The following is a 14804-nucleotide window of genomic DNA, read 5'->3' as shown; positions in this document are numbered from 1 at the left end:
CTGCTAAGACGTTACAATCGCCATGTGCGTAACAGTAAAATTGGAACGTTATTGTCTGCATGTTGCAATGATTGGTTTATTGTACTGTACAACGTGGTCGAGTGAGGTGACTTTATTACTACATCAGTAAATTCGTTTGTGTTGTCTTTTCAGAGACGAATAAGGCTAAATTAAATGTTTGTGACGACTGACTAATTAAACAAGTAAACGCTGTTTCCCGTGATTTTTGGTAAGTGTTAATTTTGACTTGTGACCTAAATTAATTCATGTCTTTATGTGTGACTTATGGCATGCTGTATTTTCCTATAGTGCTTGTAGCGATTGTTTCATCGTCTTGCAACTGTAAGTAAGTGTTCTATACTTTTTGGCCTGCGTCGCAAAATAGTTGGTGAGTGGGCCATTGATATTTTTTTGTGCGTTGACTTATGTCAGTGTGTCTGGTTTTCTTGGTTAGAAAACCGTCTCCGTCCCAGTGCCGCTCCGGATTGTGTAAGACTGTGAGTAATTACACAAGATCAGTGAAGTGTGATTTGCGTGGGAAAATGCGGGGTGTTTCCACGGGGCAAAGTTCAGTCTTGTAGGTCGGCCGTCCAAAGTCTACATTCTCCAACATTCATTTCTTTGACTTATTTAAGAATCATTTTGAAGATAAAAAATTATGACAGAAGAGCCATTTGAGGTACAAGAGTAAATAAGTGGCCACTAAGGAAATATGAATAACCACCTTTACACCAGCAGTGGTGGTATTCATGGGTGGAACCTTCGCTTCATTTTATTTTACTGCGGGAAGCTAAACCAACCCGCTGTGAATTTTGTGGACCACCAATTTCGGTGGCAATTTCCACAACTACGATACAGCGGATCCGGGGCTGACGCTTTATCTGGCGGTGTAAGCCCGCTAAAAGCACCGCGCGGTGCACATGTCAGCTTCGTTTTAGGTTAACGCCGTGTGGGAATGCTTTGTAGACCGGCTTGGTTCGGTTAGACACCTTCAATAGGCATGGCGTAATATGTTATTTTAGGTGATATTTCTTACTAAAGTATAACATTTTTGAATTTCAAGCTAATTCGCTTACAACACAAAACCTAGAGAATTATGCTGAAATGAACCTGCACATAACAAACTAAAGTATTTCTACTTACTCTACCAGCGCAGTATAACAAAAACAAGATCTGAATTAACAAAACAAATACTAAAGTAAACAAGTAAACTAACTTCCACTATCGTATTTTATCCATTGTAAGCCGCCGTTTATAAAGTTTTTTACCCTTCCGTTTGTGCGTCATTTTCTTACATGCCAAATTTTTTTATTTGTTTTGCAAATTGTCAAAATAGAGTCTGTTTGGTTGTAGCCGAAAATAAACATTACGGTTAACAACATTATTTCATACAGTCAATATACCAGATTTTTGTTAGGCTTCGAGAATTCATACTGATATTTTGTTTGTTGTTTTACTGAATGCAGGTAGCATCGTGCATCAAAAACAATACAGATAATAGTTATAACGCATACCTGTGAGACCCTCTGGAAAAGAATTGTAAAAACTATTGCAAGTTAGAACTTAAGGCTACCTGACTCTAGAATTTCGGACATTACGAGTGTTTTAACGTTAATTCTGGACACAGATTTTACGTCCTAATTCCGTACGTCTGGTAACACCACACCTTGCAGCTTATATAATAAAAGGCGTCTTGCAACCGAATAAATACGGTATAACACTTATCCAGCAGGTTATGCATCATAATCGATGAAACAACATAACTTGAAATAAACTTATAATCCTGGATACAACTGAGCTTACACTACACACTCGATTCTAAATCTGCCGAAATAAACCCACACATAATGATGCCCTTCTATTTAACCTACGAGTGCGGCGTCGGCATCTCACATATTTCCCACCATTGAACAAAAGCTCGTCGTTTTGTTCCGGTTACGACGGTTGGGCGCAAGGTTACAAAGCCCCAATGTTCGGCGCGACTACGAAGTGCTCGCAGGAATATAGATTACACCATCCAACGGTTTTGTTTTTCTAAACAAGAAACGCTACTGTTGCTTGGACCTGTAGCAATGGCAAATTTAATCAAACTGTCAACGCTAAAATGGAGAGATAAAAATGAACGAACAATTTAAAATAAGGCAACTTTCAATCATAATTTTTCTTACGCGTCAACCATAGATTACAAGAACACGCAACATAAACGACTGGTGGTAACGGATGTAGCGGTTCTATGCAATAATTTATAACGTAGGGCAGACTCATATGTATATATCAAAGCCGTAACTTAGCTGCGAACGAGCTGAAAAGCGTCACACAATATACATCGCGCTCCATAAAAGGCGCCGAATTCCTCCTGACCAATGAATGTCCTCTTGACCGCTTATATTGGTGGGAAATCCTCTCACACATGTCCGTATAAACCGCGATTTTGGTAAAAAATGCCATTTTTATGTTAACGTTTGGATAGGCAGGAGCTAAAGAAAAGGCTAACCTGCGTCAGTTCAGATTAGGCTCGAAAACTGACGAAGTGTTTGGGGTAAACTTGAAGCGCCGGGACTTACAAAGTTTATCGAACACTCGAAAAACGACAAACAGTTTTGTTCTAATCAAAGACGTTAGGACATAAAAAACTTTGCAACCAGGTCAAAAGATTGATGTATATAGCGCCTTCGGTTAACTGGGGCAACTATAGTCGACCAGCCCGCGTTGGCTTTTTAGCCGATTTGAGAAGTGTACAAATAAACATATAACCAGAAACAGAACTTATAAAAAATGAGGGAAACGAGTTCAGCACGCGACCATATAGCGGAATGGGCAAGCGCCCGAAGCTAGAGGCAAAAGGGAAAACAGAATAGTTCATCGGTTAAACAAACATAGATAGGACAGTGTCTTACTGCGTGGGCACTAGCGCAGCGCTTCCATTTCTGCATCACTGTCTGCCAACGATGAGTGTTGTGGCAAATGCTATTTCGCACTCGGATTTATCAAATATATACGTTGACCCTCAACCTTATGATTATTGGATGTGGATGCAATTCTAGCTAGTTATGCTGAGCTGTCTTCAGAAGACCAGTTCACTTTAGACAAGTGTTTAAACAACCTAATTCACTTATTGCATGCGCGTCGGCGTCAGTCGACTCCCGAAACAAGGAAACTGTTTCCCCAGTCCGGACTTATCGCGACCTGGACGACGCAATTTCGCCTGATCGCACAGGAGCCGGTCACGAGGGAAGTATTGTATCATCCAAGAAAGGTGCCTCAAACGGATTTATCAGTATCCTGCGTATATTGGATATCGAGCATACGCGCCCGGCTGCAGTAAGCGACGAGTTCATACAGTCCCGAGCTGAACATCCCTTCTCGGGAGAGCTCAATTCGGCCCAGTATTTTTACTGGAACGAGCCCTAAAAACACCAGCATCAAACCCGCGAGGCCTATGGAAATATATTCGAAGCCAAGTGGAAGGAATTTTAACGGATTGGAGGCCAGGAGGCAGTCACCAATATAGATTATTATCGTCTACGCCAGCTTGGCCGTGTTTACGCCACCCGTGTCGTCCAGACAGGCAGCGACCGTGTGGAAATCGCTACAACCGTTGTCCCAGTTATACCGTTGTTAGGTTGTACCAGACGGTGTTTGCGTGGCTAAATAATCCTATCGTTTCACGTAAAAATATTGCGCACTACAAGCCACTTCAGATGTGAGCAATATTTATGATGTTAGATTAATTGGGTTGACTACAAATATACAAATATGAGTCCTTTACGGGATAAGACCAACTTCTAGATTTTATGCTATCAGTACCTTTCTACTTGTTTATTTTATTTCGTGGAAAGGGAAGTCTATTGTTTATGTAAACCTAATGAAAGAACCAAGCAACTTTAAAAACACTAAAAAATTCGAAATACATCCCTTCAGTTTAACTTCGTAACTTTACTTATTCCCTCATGGGATGTTTGCACTGGCAAAGAAGAAGACCAAACGAAAGTATTACTTTTGCATGACCAAAAAATAACTAAAAGCAATCAGGAAAAAAAATCTTTTGTGGATGTGTTATTAAGGTACTTATTTATGTTGACAGGTAATAAAAATTTCACGATTGCAGCCACAACCCATGAAATAAAAACTAGCATATTACTCAATGAACAGCTGATGCTTCAATGTTCAGTTATTCCATTATGATGTCACAAATAAGCACTGTGTTAAAATGGTGTCATACTTACAGTGCAGACAAAGTGCGTGCGAATTTCAACAATGATTTAAGCCTAGGCATTTTTCAGTTTAATTTATCCAACATTTTTCTTGCATTTTCATCAACAGCTATTCTGATACTTGGTATGTTTTCAGCTGTGTTGTTTAGTTTGGTTTGATTCCTTGTGTGTTGTTTCAAACCTGATTCTTAAAAGTTTGAAAATTAAGACTGTTTATTTTCCAGATTGTTACAACATGGAAAAATGCAAAGATGTTATGTAACTGTGCAAGGAATTTGATTAGCTGATCCATTTCCAGACAAAATCTTGATGTCGTTTTCATGCTTTACAAGTTTCTGCCTAAACATATAAGGTTTGAATTGTCCACATCCCACATATTGCAATCAATATTCCTCTGTAAAAATGACTCTTGGCTGAGGTTTGTTTTTTAAAAGTTATATTGTGCTGATATTAAATGTTGATTTATATCTTGTAACGAGCCTATCCTTTCCAAATAACACTTTTATATTCAGACATCGAAACGTTGGCTAGTTTTAATGAAATCTGCTAGAAAGCAAAAATTGGGCAAATAAACTCTTATTGGATGAGAAGAAGATCCTAAATGACTTTTGGATAAAAATGTTTGGATAAAATGTTACTGTAAACTGCAGTTGGTCTTTTTTGTGTTAAGTTTTTCAATTTTAGCGGTGGTAATTTTGTTATTAAGTTTATTCTTTATAAATGACACTTTTATATTGGTTTTACATAATCTTAGTCAGTTATAGAATTCTGCATTTAATTTTGGATCATAGTAGGTTGAATATGTAGAGTATGTCTATTTTATGCAAGATTTCTTCTCTGATATAGGATCAACAACTTCTCAAAAAGATTTGACTGCTGATGACCAGAGTGGATATGCTGTTGTGATAATAATCACTGATTTGCAAGATTGGATTAGGATAAAAAGTCATCATGTCTGTTTGCAGGTTTGCATTTCACTTTTTTTCACTCCGACTTTTGCAAAAATGCAATTTGCAAGCGATATTCACTTAACACTTCAATGTCAAAACTTTATATGCCATGTTGTATTTTGTACATGCTACAGTTCATGTTTTGTTGATCCAGAAAGTTTGTTTAGAATAACCTTAAATTGAATATACATAGTAGTTATTATGACATTGATTTGAGTCACTGATGTTTAAAAAGACCTATTTTGTCTGCTACTTGTTTATTTATTACATTTGATTCATAATAGTCTGTGAAGGGATTCATTCCGACTTTAATTTTATTGTTTGTATCTTTTGTAACTTAATGTTGTGTTAATTTTAATTCTCATTATGTGCATGGAATTACATAAATAGTTTACTTGGTGGATATTTTAATGTTTGCTTAGCAATGTTTCGTTTTCCTTGCAGTCCTACCTCGGAGGAATCACTGTAGCGAGACCACATTTGCTCTTCACAGAGGAATGTGATGAATTCATGAAATGGCAAATTGTGCAGCCGAACAACCGAAGGGAAATCCCCGACCGAATGTAAATCGTGAATCAACAGCGCCCACTGGCGGATTTGCTGTCGCGAATCGACTTGCCACTGATGCCAGCAAATACCACAGACTTATAAGTTCACAACCCACAAAGGTACGTAACATTGGGTGATTCGAAAGAGGGGAAACGTCGGGCGTATCAAATGTATAAACAAGTTATATATTGACAATACGTTTATCGTGTAAGTTCGGAATGACGTCACCATTTTTTTGAAACTGACGCATCGGCGTTATGGTACATGGATATGACGTAACTAACATTTTTTTGTATTAAGTGTTTGTTTCGATGCAATCGTGAAACAACAGCGACCACTGGTGGATCTTGTTCGCCGCTTCTACTTGACTTGTGATCGACGCCGGCAAATAACACAACATTTATCTGCCACAGTGTGCAACACTGGGCGCAGTGTTTTTTTAAGGTGTTTTGGGGGACCGTTTCGGTAATTTATCCAGCGGTTTCCCAAAATTTCGTTTAAGCAAATATGGCTATTTTTCGGTATTTAAATGAAACACTTGCGGTCTCCTCAAACTACTTAGCGGTCACCCAAACCAAACCTTAATAAAACCCTGACTGGGCGTATTAAATATGTGGAAATACAATGTCCGTATCTAAACAGCCCGTAAGTAAATTTTTGTTTGAATATACTCTCTCTTTGTTGTTTTATGACGTCACAAGTAGTTAAATGTTCGTGGTTAATGCTCTCGGTGTGACGTCATCAAATCAATTGATATTCTCTATTAAGCAGCAAGCTGAATCCGACTGGGACGGGAATATCCGACTGGGACGAGGGACGTCTTACAACGACAACTGGAGCCAGTGTTTATTCCAGTGCAAATCTGACTCCGGGACTAAACGGAATTTTCATCAACACGACAATCAACTCAGTGGTCGCTGACATTCTGTCTCACGCTGTGAGTGAGTTTGGCACGACTGCTTCATCCAGCGTGTCCAACTTCACACAGACAAAATCGCATTCCAAAGATGTTTGTATTTCAGATTCGCCAGTAAACAATGCGTCACATAATTAACTTGTTTGCCTCGACCACAAAGTAAACGTGCACATCATGTATAAATTTAACAAAGCGTTTCCACCCAAAATCGATGAGTATGTAACATGGGAGAAAATTTAAACTTGCAAAAGATGCGAATTCGAAGTGTCCAAAGAACTTGTTTAAAGTTGTGAGATTATTTTCTGGATGTTCAGAAGTTACTTTTCCCCTGGGTTGTATATCGCGGGATAACCAGCCTTGTTTTAAAGCACTGGTCTTATATTTACAAAACGTCACCTCTTAGTCCTCCGTTTTCTAAAAACACTCATACCCTCATATTTTATTCCGCTAGGTGATGTACCAGAGTTACAATGTGTGATGTTGTGCTTGCATTTGCCGGAAGAATTTTTCTTATAACGTTCAATTTTAACTGTTGTGATTTCAGGCTAATGTGGATGCTTGTATATCCACCCAACACCGCGCAACCGCTTATGTTTCTGCTTTTTCTTCTGAGCAAATATTTTCACACGTGCCAAATCAAACTTCTTTAAACCTTATTATGGCACTTTCATCAATCAGCAATATATTGGTCCAAAACCATGGAGTGAAATCCCCGGCCAACTTAGGAATGCAAACTCTATCACAAACGTCACTGCGTTTTGTTTGCACGAGTTTTGAACACATAATATCTTATTAAGTTTTTTAATTGCATTTTGTTTTGCACACTCACATACACAAACGATATTATTCCCACCACGAAACGAATAATATTGCGTTTATATTTACCTGTTGCCGCATTAATTGCACGTTATATTGCTTTACTTTTGCACCATTTGCTGAATCGGGTATGGCACTGCGCTGTAACACAAGTCCTTATGTTTTACGATTGTCACCTTTTGTACAGTTTTGTTCAAGTTAAACGACTCTCACCCACAAGCTTGCAGTGTTCTTATGTATTCTCTCACAGTTTTTTTTTATGAAAACAGCATTTTCTGTTAGAGTGGTGTAGTATTGTACATTGTTTTATTTTTTTATTTAATGTTCATGCATTCTTGTCTGTGTTTAATTCATTAAAGTGACTTATGTAACTAGCACCCTTATTTACTATAAGTCGACCTTATCAGCGCCCCAAACACTTTTATCGACAATACAAACTGCATATATGTCAAAAGTTAACTACTATTGCAGACTAGGGATTTGTGGTTTGTTCTTCCGTCGCTTGAAACTATCCGACAGGGTTTCTTTCGGTGGTTTCTTTCAGTGGTTTCTTTTCCTGTCGAACCCTACCCTCTTTCCCTAACACGGGCGGTTAGTTTTAGGGCCCCTCGACTGGTCATACCAACGCTTCCCCCAGTCGAGTTATACTCATTGCGCGCCACACTCACTTTCTTGTGAGCTTCCGTCACATAACGCCTTATAATAAGGTGTAGTTGCAGCTCATTCGGTCATGATTCACAAATTGTACTCTTCTCTGTTTTTGCGCTCCAACATTTCAACGTTTGGCTTGGTTATTGTTTTAGTTTAGTGCAATTATTGTGTTGCTATGTTGTCTTTCACCAAGCGAAATGAACTCAACTCACCAATAAAGTGAAAAGGTAAAAAAAAATTAACAGGATTATTGTTTCGAGTACAACAAGATTTTAAATAGAAGTCGACACATGCTTAGCCCAATCCCAACCTTTAGGGCAGTCGCTAATTGTAGACTTATGCAGGTTCCTACAGCAGGTTAAGTATGTTCATTCTCATCGTATGTTCCTGTGTGCAACGTCACGAAGTCCACAAATGTCTCATCGAGTCATTCACTGCGGAACGCGCTGCGGAAATGGCCTGACATGCCAAAAGCTTTGTTAAAATGAGTTATGGGAGCCAGTTCTGACTGATAGTAACGCTTATCGATTGTTGCTTTCGCAAAACGGCCAAGGAAAAAGCAAAACGCCTGTTTCACCAACGTTTTCTACTGGCGTACCACTTGATGATCTTGTCCAGTATTCGCATTTCCATTCCCAAAAAGTAATCTCCACAAGAACAACCAACCTCGTGACAATTCTGTTTGTTGCATCATAAATACCTTCAATGCGAGTGGAAGTAATCTAGAACAGTGGTCTTCAACCTTTTTTATAGGCGACCCCAATTTAAGGGAAAATGAAATCAGAATTTGCATGCGACCCCATTTTTATCAACTCTGAGAAAAATGTTTTAAGTAATGCTGAAACAAGTGCACAAACTATACATAATTACAAAGAAATATGGCGATACAAAAGTATTCCGAAAAAATGGCTGTCCAAAAGTATTGCGAAAAAAGTTTTTAAGCCGTTTCATTTAAGACATAAACCCAATTTTCGGAACACAAATTTGTCAAATTGTTCAACATTTAGTTTGCACTGTTAGTGAGATGGTATACACAAGTTTTTGAAGCCGCGGCTTGACTTTGCACAAGCTTAACCGCATGTCATGCTCCACTTCCAATCGATTACAATGTTTCGTTTCTAATACACTCGTGGCACTAAATCCTGCTTCACACAGCCACGTGGTTGAAAACGGGATTAGAAAAATTTGACATAGTTGGGTACGTTACATAAATAACTATTCACTCGTTCTGGTGTCACCTTAAATATTACAAACTTATAGTGTTGAGTCATAATACACGTTGTCCAAACCCATTGTTACGCGATAAAGGCATTTTGTGTTTTTCACTACCACGATTTAATTGCAACAGGAGGTAGCAAGCTGTACCACAAAACAAGACCAAAAGTTGCGATCTAAAAGAACATAATATTAGTTTTATTTTCTGTAATCAATTTTAAAATGCAATAAATTAAAGCGACTTATTGCGACCCCAGAAAAAGTTTAGGCGACCCCACTTGGGGTCGCGACCCATAGGTTGACGACCACTGATCTAGAATGCGCAGTTTTTTTATATTTAACAAGTATGAACTAGTTACACGATTTTTGTTTTAATGATTAGAAATTTCAATATTCTTTTGCTAACTACAGTAAGCTTGTGTGCAAGTAGTCTCTGATAAGATATTTCGATATTTTTGCCGAGTATACTCACCTTGTGTGCCACATGAAAATCTTTTGTGTTCCACTTTTAAGGAACCACTAGTCTAGTGGCTAAACACAGCAAAAGGTTGTGGATGTAAGATGGTCTAACACAGCGAATTCTAAAATATAATAACACCAACACGTCGCTTATAAGTGCACTAAAAACATTGTTACGCATCAGTAATTTCATAAGTAATGTTATGCATCGGTAAGCACTTAATGTAAAGCGGCAGGTCCTGAGTTAGGCAGAGCTACTAACACCATACGTTTCGCCTGATCCAAAAGTGCTGAATTTTCAAAACGATATATCTAAAAAAATGCTAACGGTTAGGGCTATTAGGGTTGGGGTAAGGTATTAGCACTTAAAATTCAATAAAACTAACCCAAAAAATTAGTTACTAATGTAAAAGTTTCATGTAAATATTTCCCAAACCAACCCATTTATAGCCGCTAAATAAATAATTCAGCTCTTTACGTCACCTATCGAAAATTAGGCACTTTTGGATCGGGCGAAACGTATGGTGTTAGTAGCTCTACCCCTGAGTTACGGTTGTCAAGAAGGAATTAGCAAATTTGGCGCGAAATACTAAAAATGGTGTTTTAAGCCCAGTTCAACTCTTAAATTAGTTGTTGAGCGAAAATAGTCAATTAGGTGAGTTAAAAGACACCGTCCTTTTTGTGCGTGACCCCTATCGAGGTTATGCGCTGTAGCAAATTGGAGGTAAATGTACTGCAACGACCGATAAGTTATTTTTGAAAAGTCAGCAAATCCTTTTTGCGAGGGGTTTTCGGTTTTTAGGCTTAAAACATCGCAGTCCATTTTGTCCCCTACGAAGGGACTCGACACCTTGTCGTTGGTGTAGGGGCTTACAATCACTAAGATCGAGTCCAACCCGGTACCCAAACGGCAATGCGCCATCCTGGGTACACATCTCTGAATAACTACCTTACCTACTATGATGCTTTACAAAGAAATGAAACAAAATGCTGGATCGAACGTGGCCCAGAATAAAAACGTTCGCGTTCCTGCTGACAACCCACAGAGCCCAGCAGGTTCGAAAAATAAGTTAGGCTCCATTGAACTCTGTAACCAGACTAAGATCCTTTCACTTAACATCGAGGGAAGTTCAATGCCCAAATGCGAATATCTTGGGAAAATCCTCCACCAACACAGAGTGGACATCGCATTACTCCAAGAAACCCACGCTACAGCAACATCACCGGAATCAAAGACCCGAATACCAGGATACACTCTTATTTCAAAAATCTGCCATGACAAATACGGGATATGCACCTATGCCAAAAACCCTTCTGAAGTGACAGAATTGCAATCAGTCTTAACATCCAACAACACTCACAGATCAGCAGTAAAAATCAAAGAACTAACGGTTGTTAACTTGTACAAACCACCAAACAAAGAATGGCCGAATCCTCCTCTCCAACCCTTTCCTCGCCCCACTGTTTACATTGGGGACTTTAACAGCCACAACACCGACTGGGGATATAATGAAAACGACAAAGCAGGCGAACAATTAGGACAATGGATAAATGACACAAATCTTCATCTACTATACGACCCCAAAACCCAGGGTACCTTTCATTCCTCAAGATGGAACAAAGATTATTCAACAGATCTATGCCTCGTATCAAAAAACGATAACCTTGATCCATTGCCAGCAACTACAGAAATTCTGCCCTCCTTTCCACATAGCCAACATCGGCCCATAATAACTACAGTTGGATTAAAAATTCCTATCATCAACTCCCTTCCAAAAAACAGATGGAACTTCGAACAAGCTGATTGGGAAAACTTTGCTAAAGCCGTGGACCAGACATGCATCCATATTCCTCCATCAGCTCAAACAATACCTAGATTTCACAAACTAGTTTTAAAAAGTGCAAGACGCTACATTCCAAGAGGTAGACGAAAAAGGTATGTTCCCTGCTGGTCAAAAGAAAGTGAGGCCTTGTTCAAAGCTTACGAAGAAACAAATGACAATAATACAGCAGACCAACTATTATCATCGCTTAATAAAGACAGGAGAAACAGATGGATCAGTACAGTTGAAAATCTCGACTTCAAACACTCAAGCCGTAAAGCATGGGCACTTCTACATAAACTGGACCTTAATTCAACATCAAAGCCCAAAACTGCAGCTCCGATAAGTGCAAACCAAATCGCAAAGGAAATTAAACAACGAGGACACCATAAACCAAACCACACTTTTGAAAAATCTGTAAGAAAAGAATATCAACAACTATACCGCACATACACGGAAGATTCCAACCTGTCATCACATATACTAATGTCAGAATTAAAAGAGGCGCTAAAGCAAACAAAAGCGAGCAAAGCTGCTGGAATAGATGGAATTTACCCAGAAATGCTGAAACATCTAGGAAATAACAGTCTTCAATGGCTGAGGACCGCATTGACAGACATTATTCAAACTGGACAACTTCCCAAAGATTGGAAAATAGCAAAAGTGATAGCAATTTTGAAACCAGGAAAAGATCCAACCAACCCAAGCAGTTACAGGCCAATTTCTCTTCTATGCTGCACCTACAAAGTTTTGGAAAGAATCATACTTGCCAGAATAACGCCACTAGTCGAACCATTCTTACCCTCTGAACAATCTGGGTTTAGAAAACATCGTTGCACCAGTGAACACGTCCTTGCTTTAACATCACACATTGAAACAGGATATGAACTAAAAAACACAACTGGAGCCATATTCGTAGATTTATCAGCTGCCTACGATACAGTATGGCATGATGGTCTTCTACTAAAACTAGCCAAAATAATAAAATGCAGAACCATGCTGCGAATCATATCAAAAATGACAGGTACTCGTCGCTTCTACACATGTGTAGGTTCCGACACCAGCAAAACTTTTAAAATAAAAAACGGGGTACCTCAGGGCTCCGTACTGTCCCCTACACTATTCAACATATACATCAGAGACATGCCTAAAACCAAATGTCTTAAATTCGGCTATGCGGATGACTGGGCACTAACTTATCAAGGAAATTGTCTAACAACGATTCAAAACCAACTCACAGCTGATCTCACCACTCTCCAGGAATACTTCACGACATGGTATCTACAAATGAACACCACTAAAACAGTGACAACTCTTTTCCACCTGGACAATCACCGCGCAAACCAACAACTCAATATTATAATCGATGGAAAGCAACTGCCAACGGACCCCAATCCGAAGTATCTTGGAATAACATTAGACAGAACTTTAAATTATAGACAACATTTGCAGAAACTATCAAACAAGATAAAAACTAGAAACTCACTGATCAACAAACTAGCAGCCACTAGATGGGGAGCAAGTCAATCAGTCCTGAGAACATCTGCCTTGGCTTTGTGTTATAGCGCTGCAGAATACTGTGCTTCAACATGGGAGCGTAGTACTCACACTAAAAAATTGGACATCCAACTGAACAGAACAATGCGAATAATATCAGGAACTCTAAAATCCACCCCTATTACTTGGCTACCAACAATGAGTGCAATACCTCCCCCACACTTACGACGCAGAGCATCAGCTATGAAGATGATACAGAATCTTCAAACACTTCCAGAGGAAATTCCCCTCACCAAAATTATAAGACAAGCACCAAAAACACGTAGACTAAAATCCAGGCATCCAATCTACAACTTAGAGACTGACAACACTTTCGATATGACTGAAGAATGGAAACAATATTGGTTTAATAACATGCCCGCTGGAGGAGAGCTAGTAGACGACCCAACAACTCCACTGCCAGGTTTCGACTTAGCACATAGACGTCACTGGGTAGCAGCGAACCGAGTGCGATCAAAACACGCTCGCACTGCCCACATGCTTCAACGCTGGGGCGAAAGAACGAGTTCGGAATGCCCACACTGTGGAGCAAATAAGCAAGACACAGACCATCTTGTCCTAAAATGCCCCACAACCAAGTTACAAGGTGGATATCGGACAGTACATGAATGCGATACAGCATTCAGCGACTGGTTTCAAAATATATCCGATCACATCTAAGTTTTTTGAGACGTGGAAATCATACGACAATATATAGTCCATTTTGTTAAATGCTGTGATACGCCTAGTTACACCGAACAGTAGTCGATTCTACAATTTTCAGTTGTAGCCTGCTAGTGGTAAGTAACAAGTAATGTTTTTGTGATTATTGCATCATTATTAAGTAAAAATGTCTGGTTTTTAGACTTATCTGTTATCTGTACATACAGGAGCGCTGTTGTTAAGTAAACCTGTTGTGTCCTGTGACTTCTGCGCCAACTATGTCATCATATATGATACAAGTATACTTGTGGTAAGTTTGTGTACAGTATAGCCCAATTTTATAAAAGCTAATGCATGCCAGTCATATCCTAATTCCTAATAATACATGCCACCGCCTATTTTTTTTATTTTTTAGATAAATAAATAAGAGATTTACTGGGAGAACAGATACTTTCTATTTACGATCAATCTATTATCTCATATACCTGCTGGATGCCAACCAACTGAACTGTCATAGCCAAACCTTATCAAATCTTCACAAGGAAAAGCACTTTTTTCCAAACACCAAAGTCAGTGATAAAGGACATCTAAAATCGGTTTATTATATGGTTTTGAAATGCAAACTTGTTACTTTAAAACAAAAAACTCCCAAATTGAAATATTCCGGCAATTCAGATGAACCTCCAAGTTGCTCCAAACACACAAGTTTGAAGATAAAAGTGTGACAAGTACAGTTCCAGTCAAACTTTGCAGTATTTTACATCAGTTTTACTTTGAAATGTTTCTTTTCTTTTTTGTCATTGTCAGGATGCTTGCTGTTTGCATGTGACCCAAGAACTACAAATATGTTCTAGCTCTACCACTATTTTACCCAAACTAAAAAATCGGTACAAGCCAACCCAACTAAACATTTTATGACAGGCATACTATGGTGAATTGAAAAAAAAAGAGAAAGCTTAACAAAAGTAAACAATCTACAAAATTTGACTACTATTATAAGACTATAACATCA

General features: G+C 38.8%; 1 protein-coding gene, 1 long non-coding RNA gene and 1 pseudogene across 5 annotated transcripts; all 3 read left to right on the top strand.

Moving 5' to 3' along the window:
- The first annotated feature begins 4446 nt into the window (after positions 1-4446).
- Positions 4447-7747, top strand: LOC145213634 (uncharacterized). Of its 4 annotated transcripts, none has more exons than XR_013856859.1 (5): positions 4447-4566; positions 5061-5179; positions 5609-5832; positions 6014-6358; positions 6482-7747. It is a non-coding gene; the product is annotated as an uncharacterized LOC145213634 (long non-coding RNA). The 4 variants fall into 4 exon arrangements; XR_013856858.1 differs by having other exon boundaries at positions 4447-4632; positions 6485-7747; XR_013856856.1 differs by having other exon boundaries at positions 4447-4632.
- LOC145215695 (uncharacterized) lies at positions 6338-7802 on the top strand (annotated as a pseudogene).
- Positions 7803-10732: 2930 nt separating this feature from the next.
- Positions 10733-13810, top strand: LOC145215681 (uncharacterized). The gene has a single exon (XM_080084426.1). The coding sequence runs from the start codon at positions 10733-10735 to the stop codon at positions 13808-13810; it is 3078 nt and encodes a 1025-aa protein (XP_079940552.1).
- Positions 13811-14804: the final 994 nt, after the last annotated feature.

This window comes from Phallusia mammillata, chromosome 2 (genome assembly GCF_965637545.1).
Source record: "Phallusia mammillata chromosome 2, kaPhaMamm4.hap1.1, whole genome shotgun sequence".
NCBI lineage: Eukaryota > Metazoa > Chordata > Ascidiacea > Phlebobranchia > Ascidiidae > Phallusia > Phallusia mammillata.
Note: the sequence above shows the minus strand (reverse complement) of the source record. Positions and strands in the feature narration are given on the sequence as shown.

Excerpts from the sequence above, each read along its gene's own strand:
- LOC145215681 (XM_080084426.1), top strand. The coding sequence starts at position 10,733 with ATGCTTTACAAAGAAATGAAACAAAATGCTGGATCGAACGTGGCCCAG.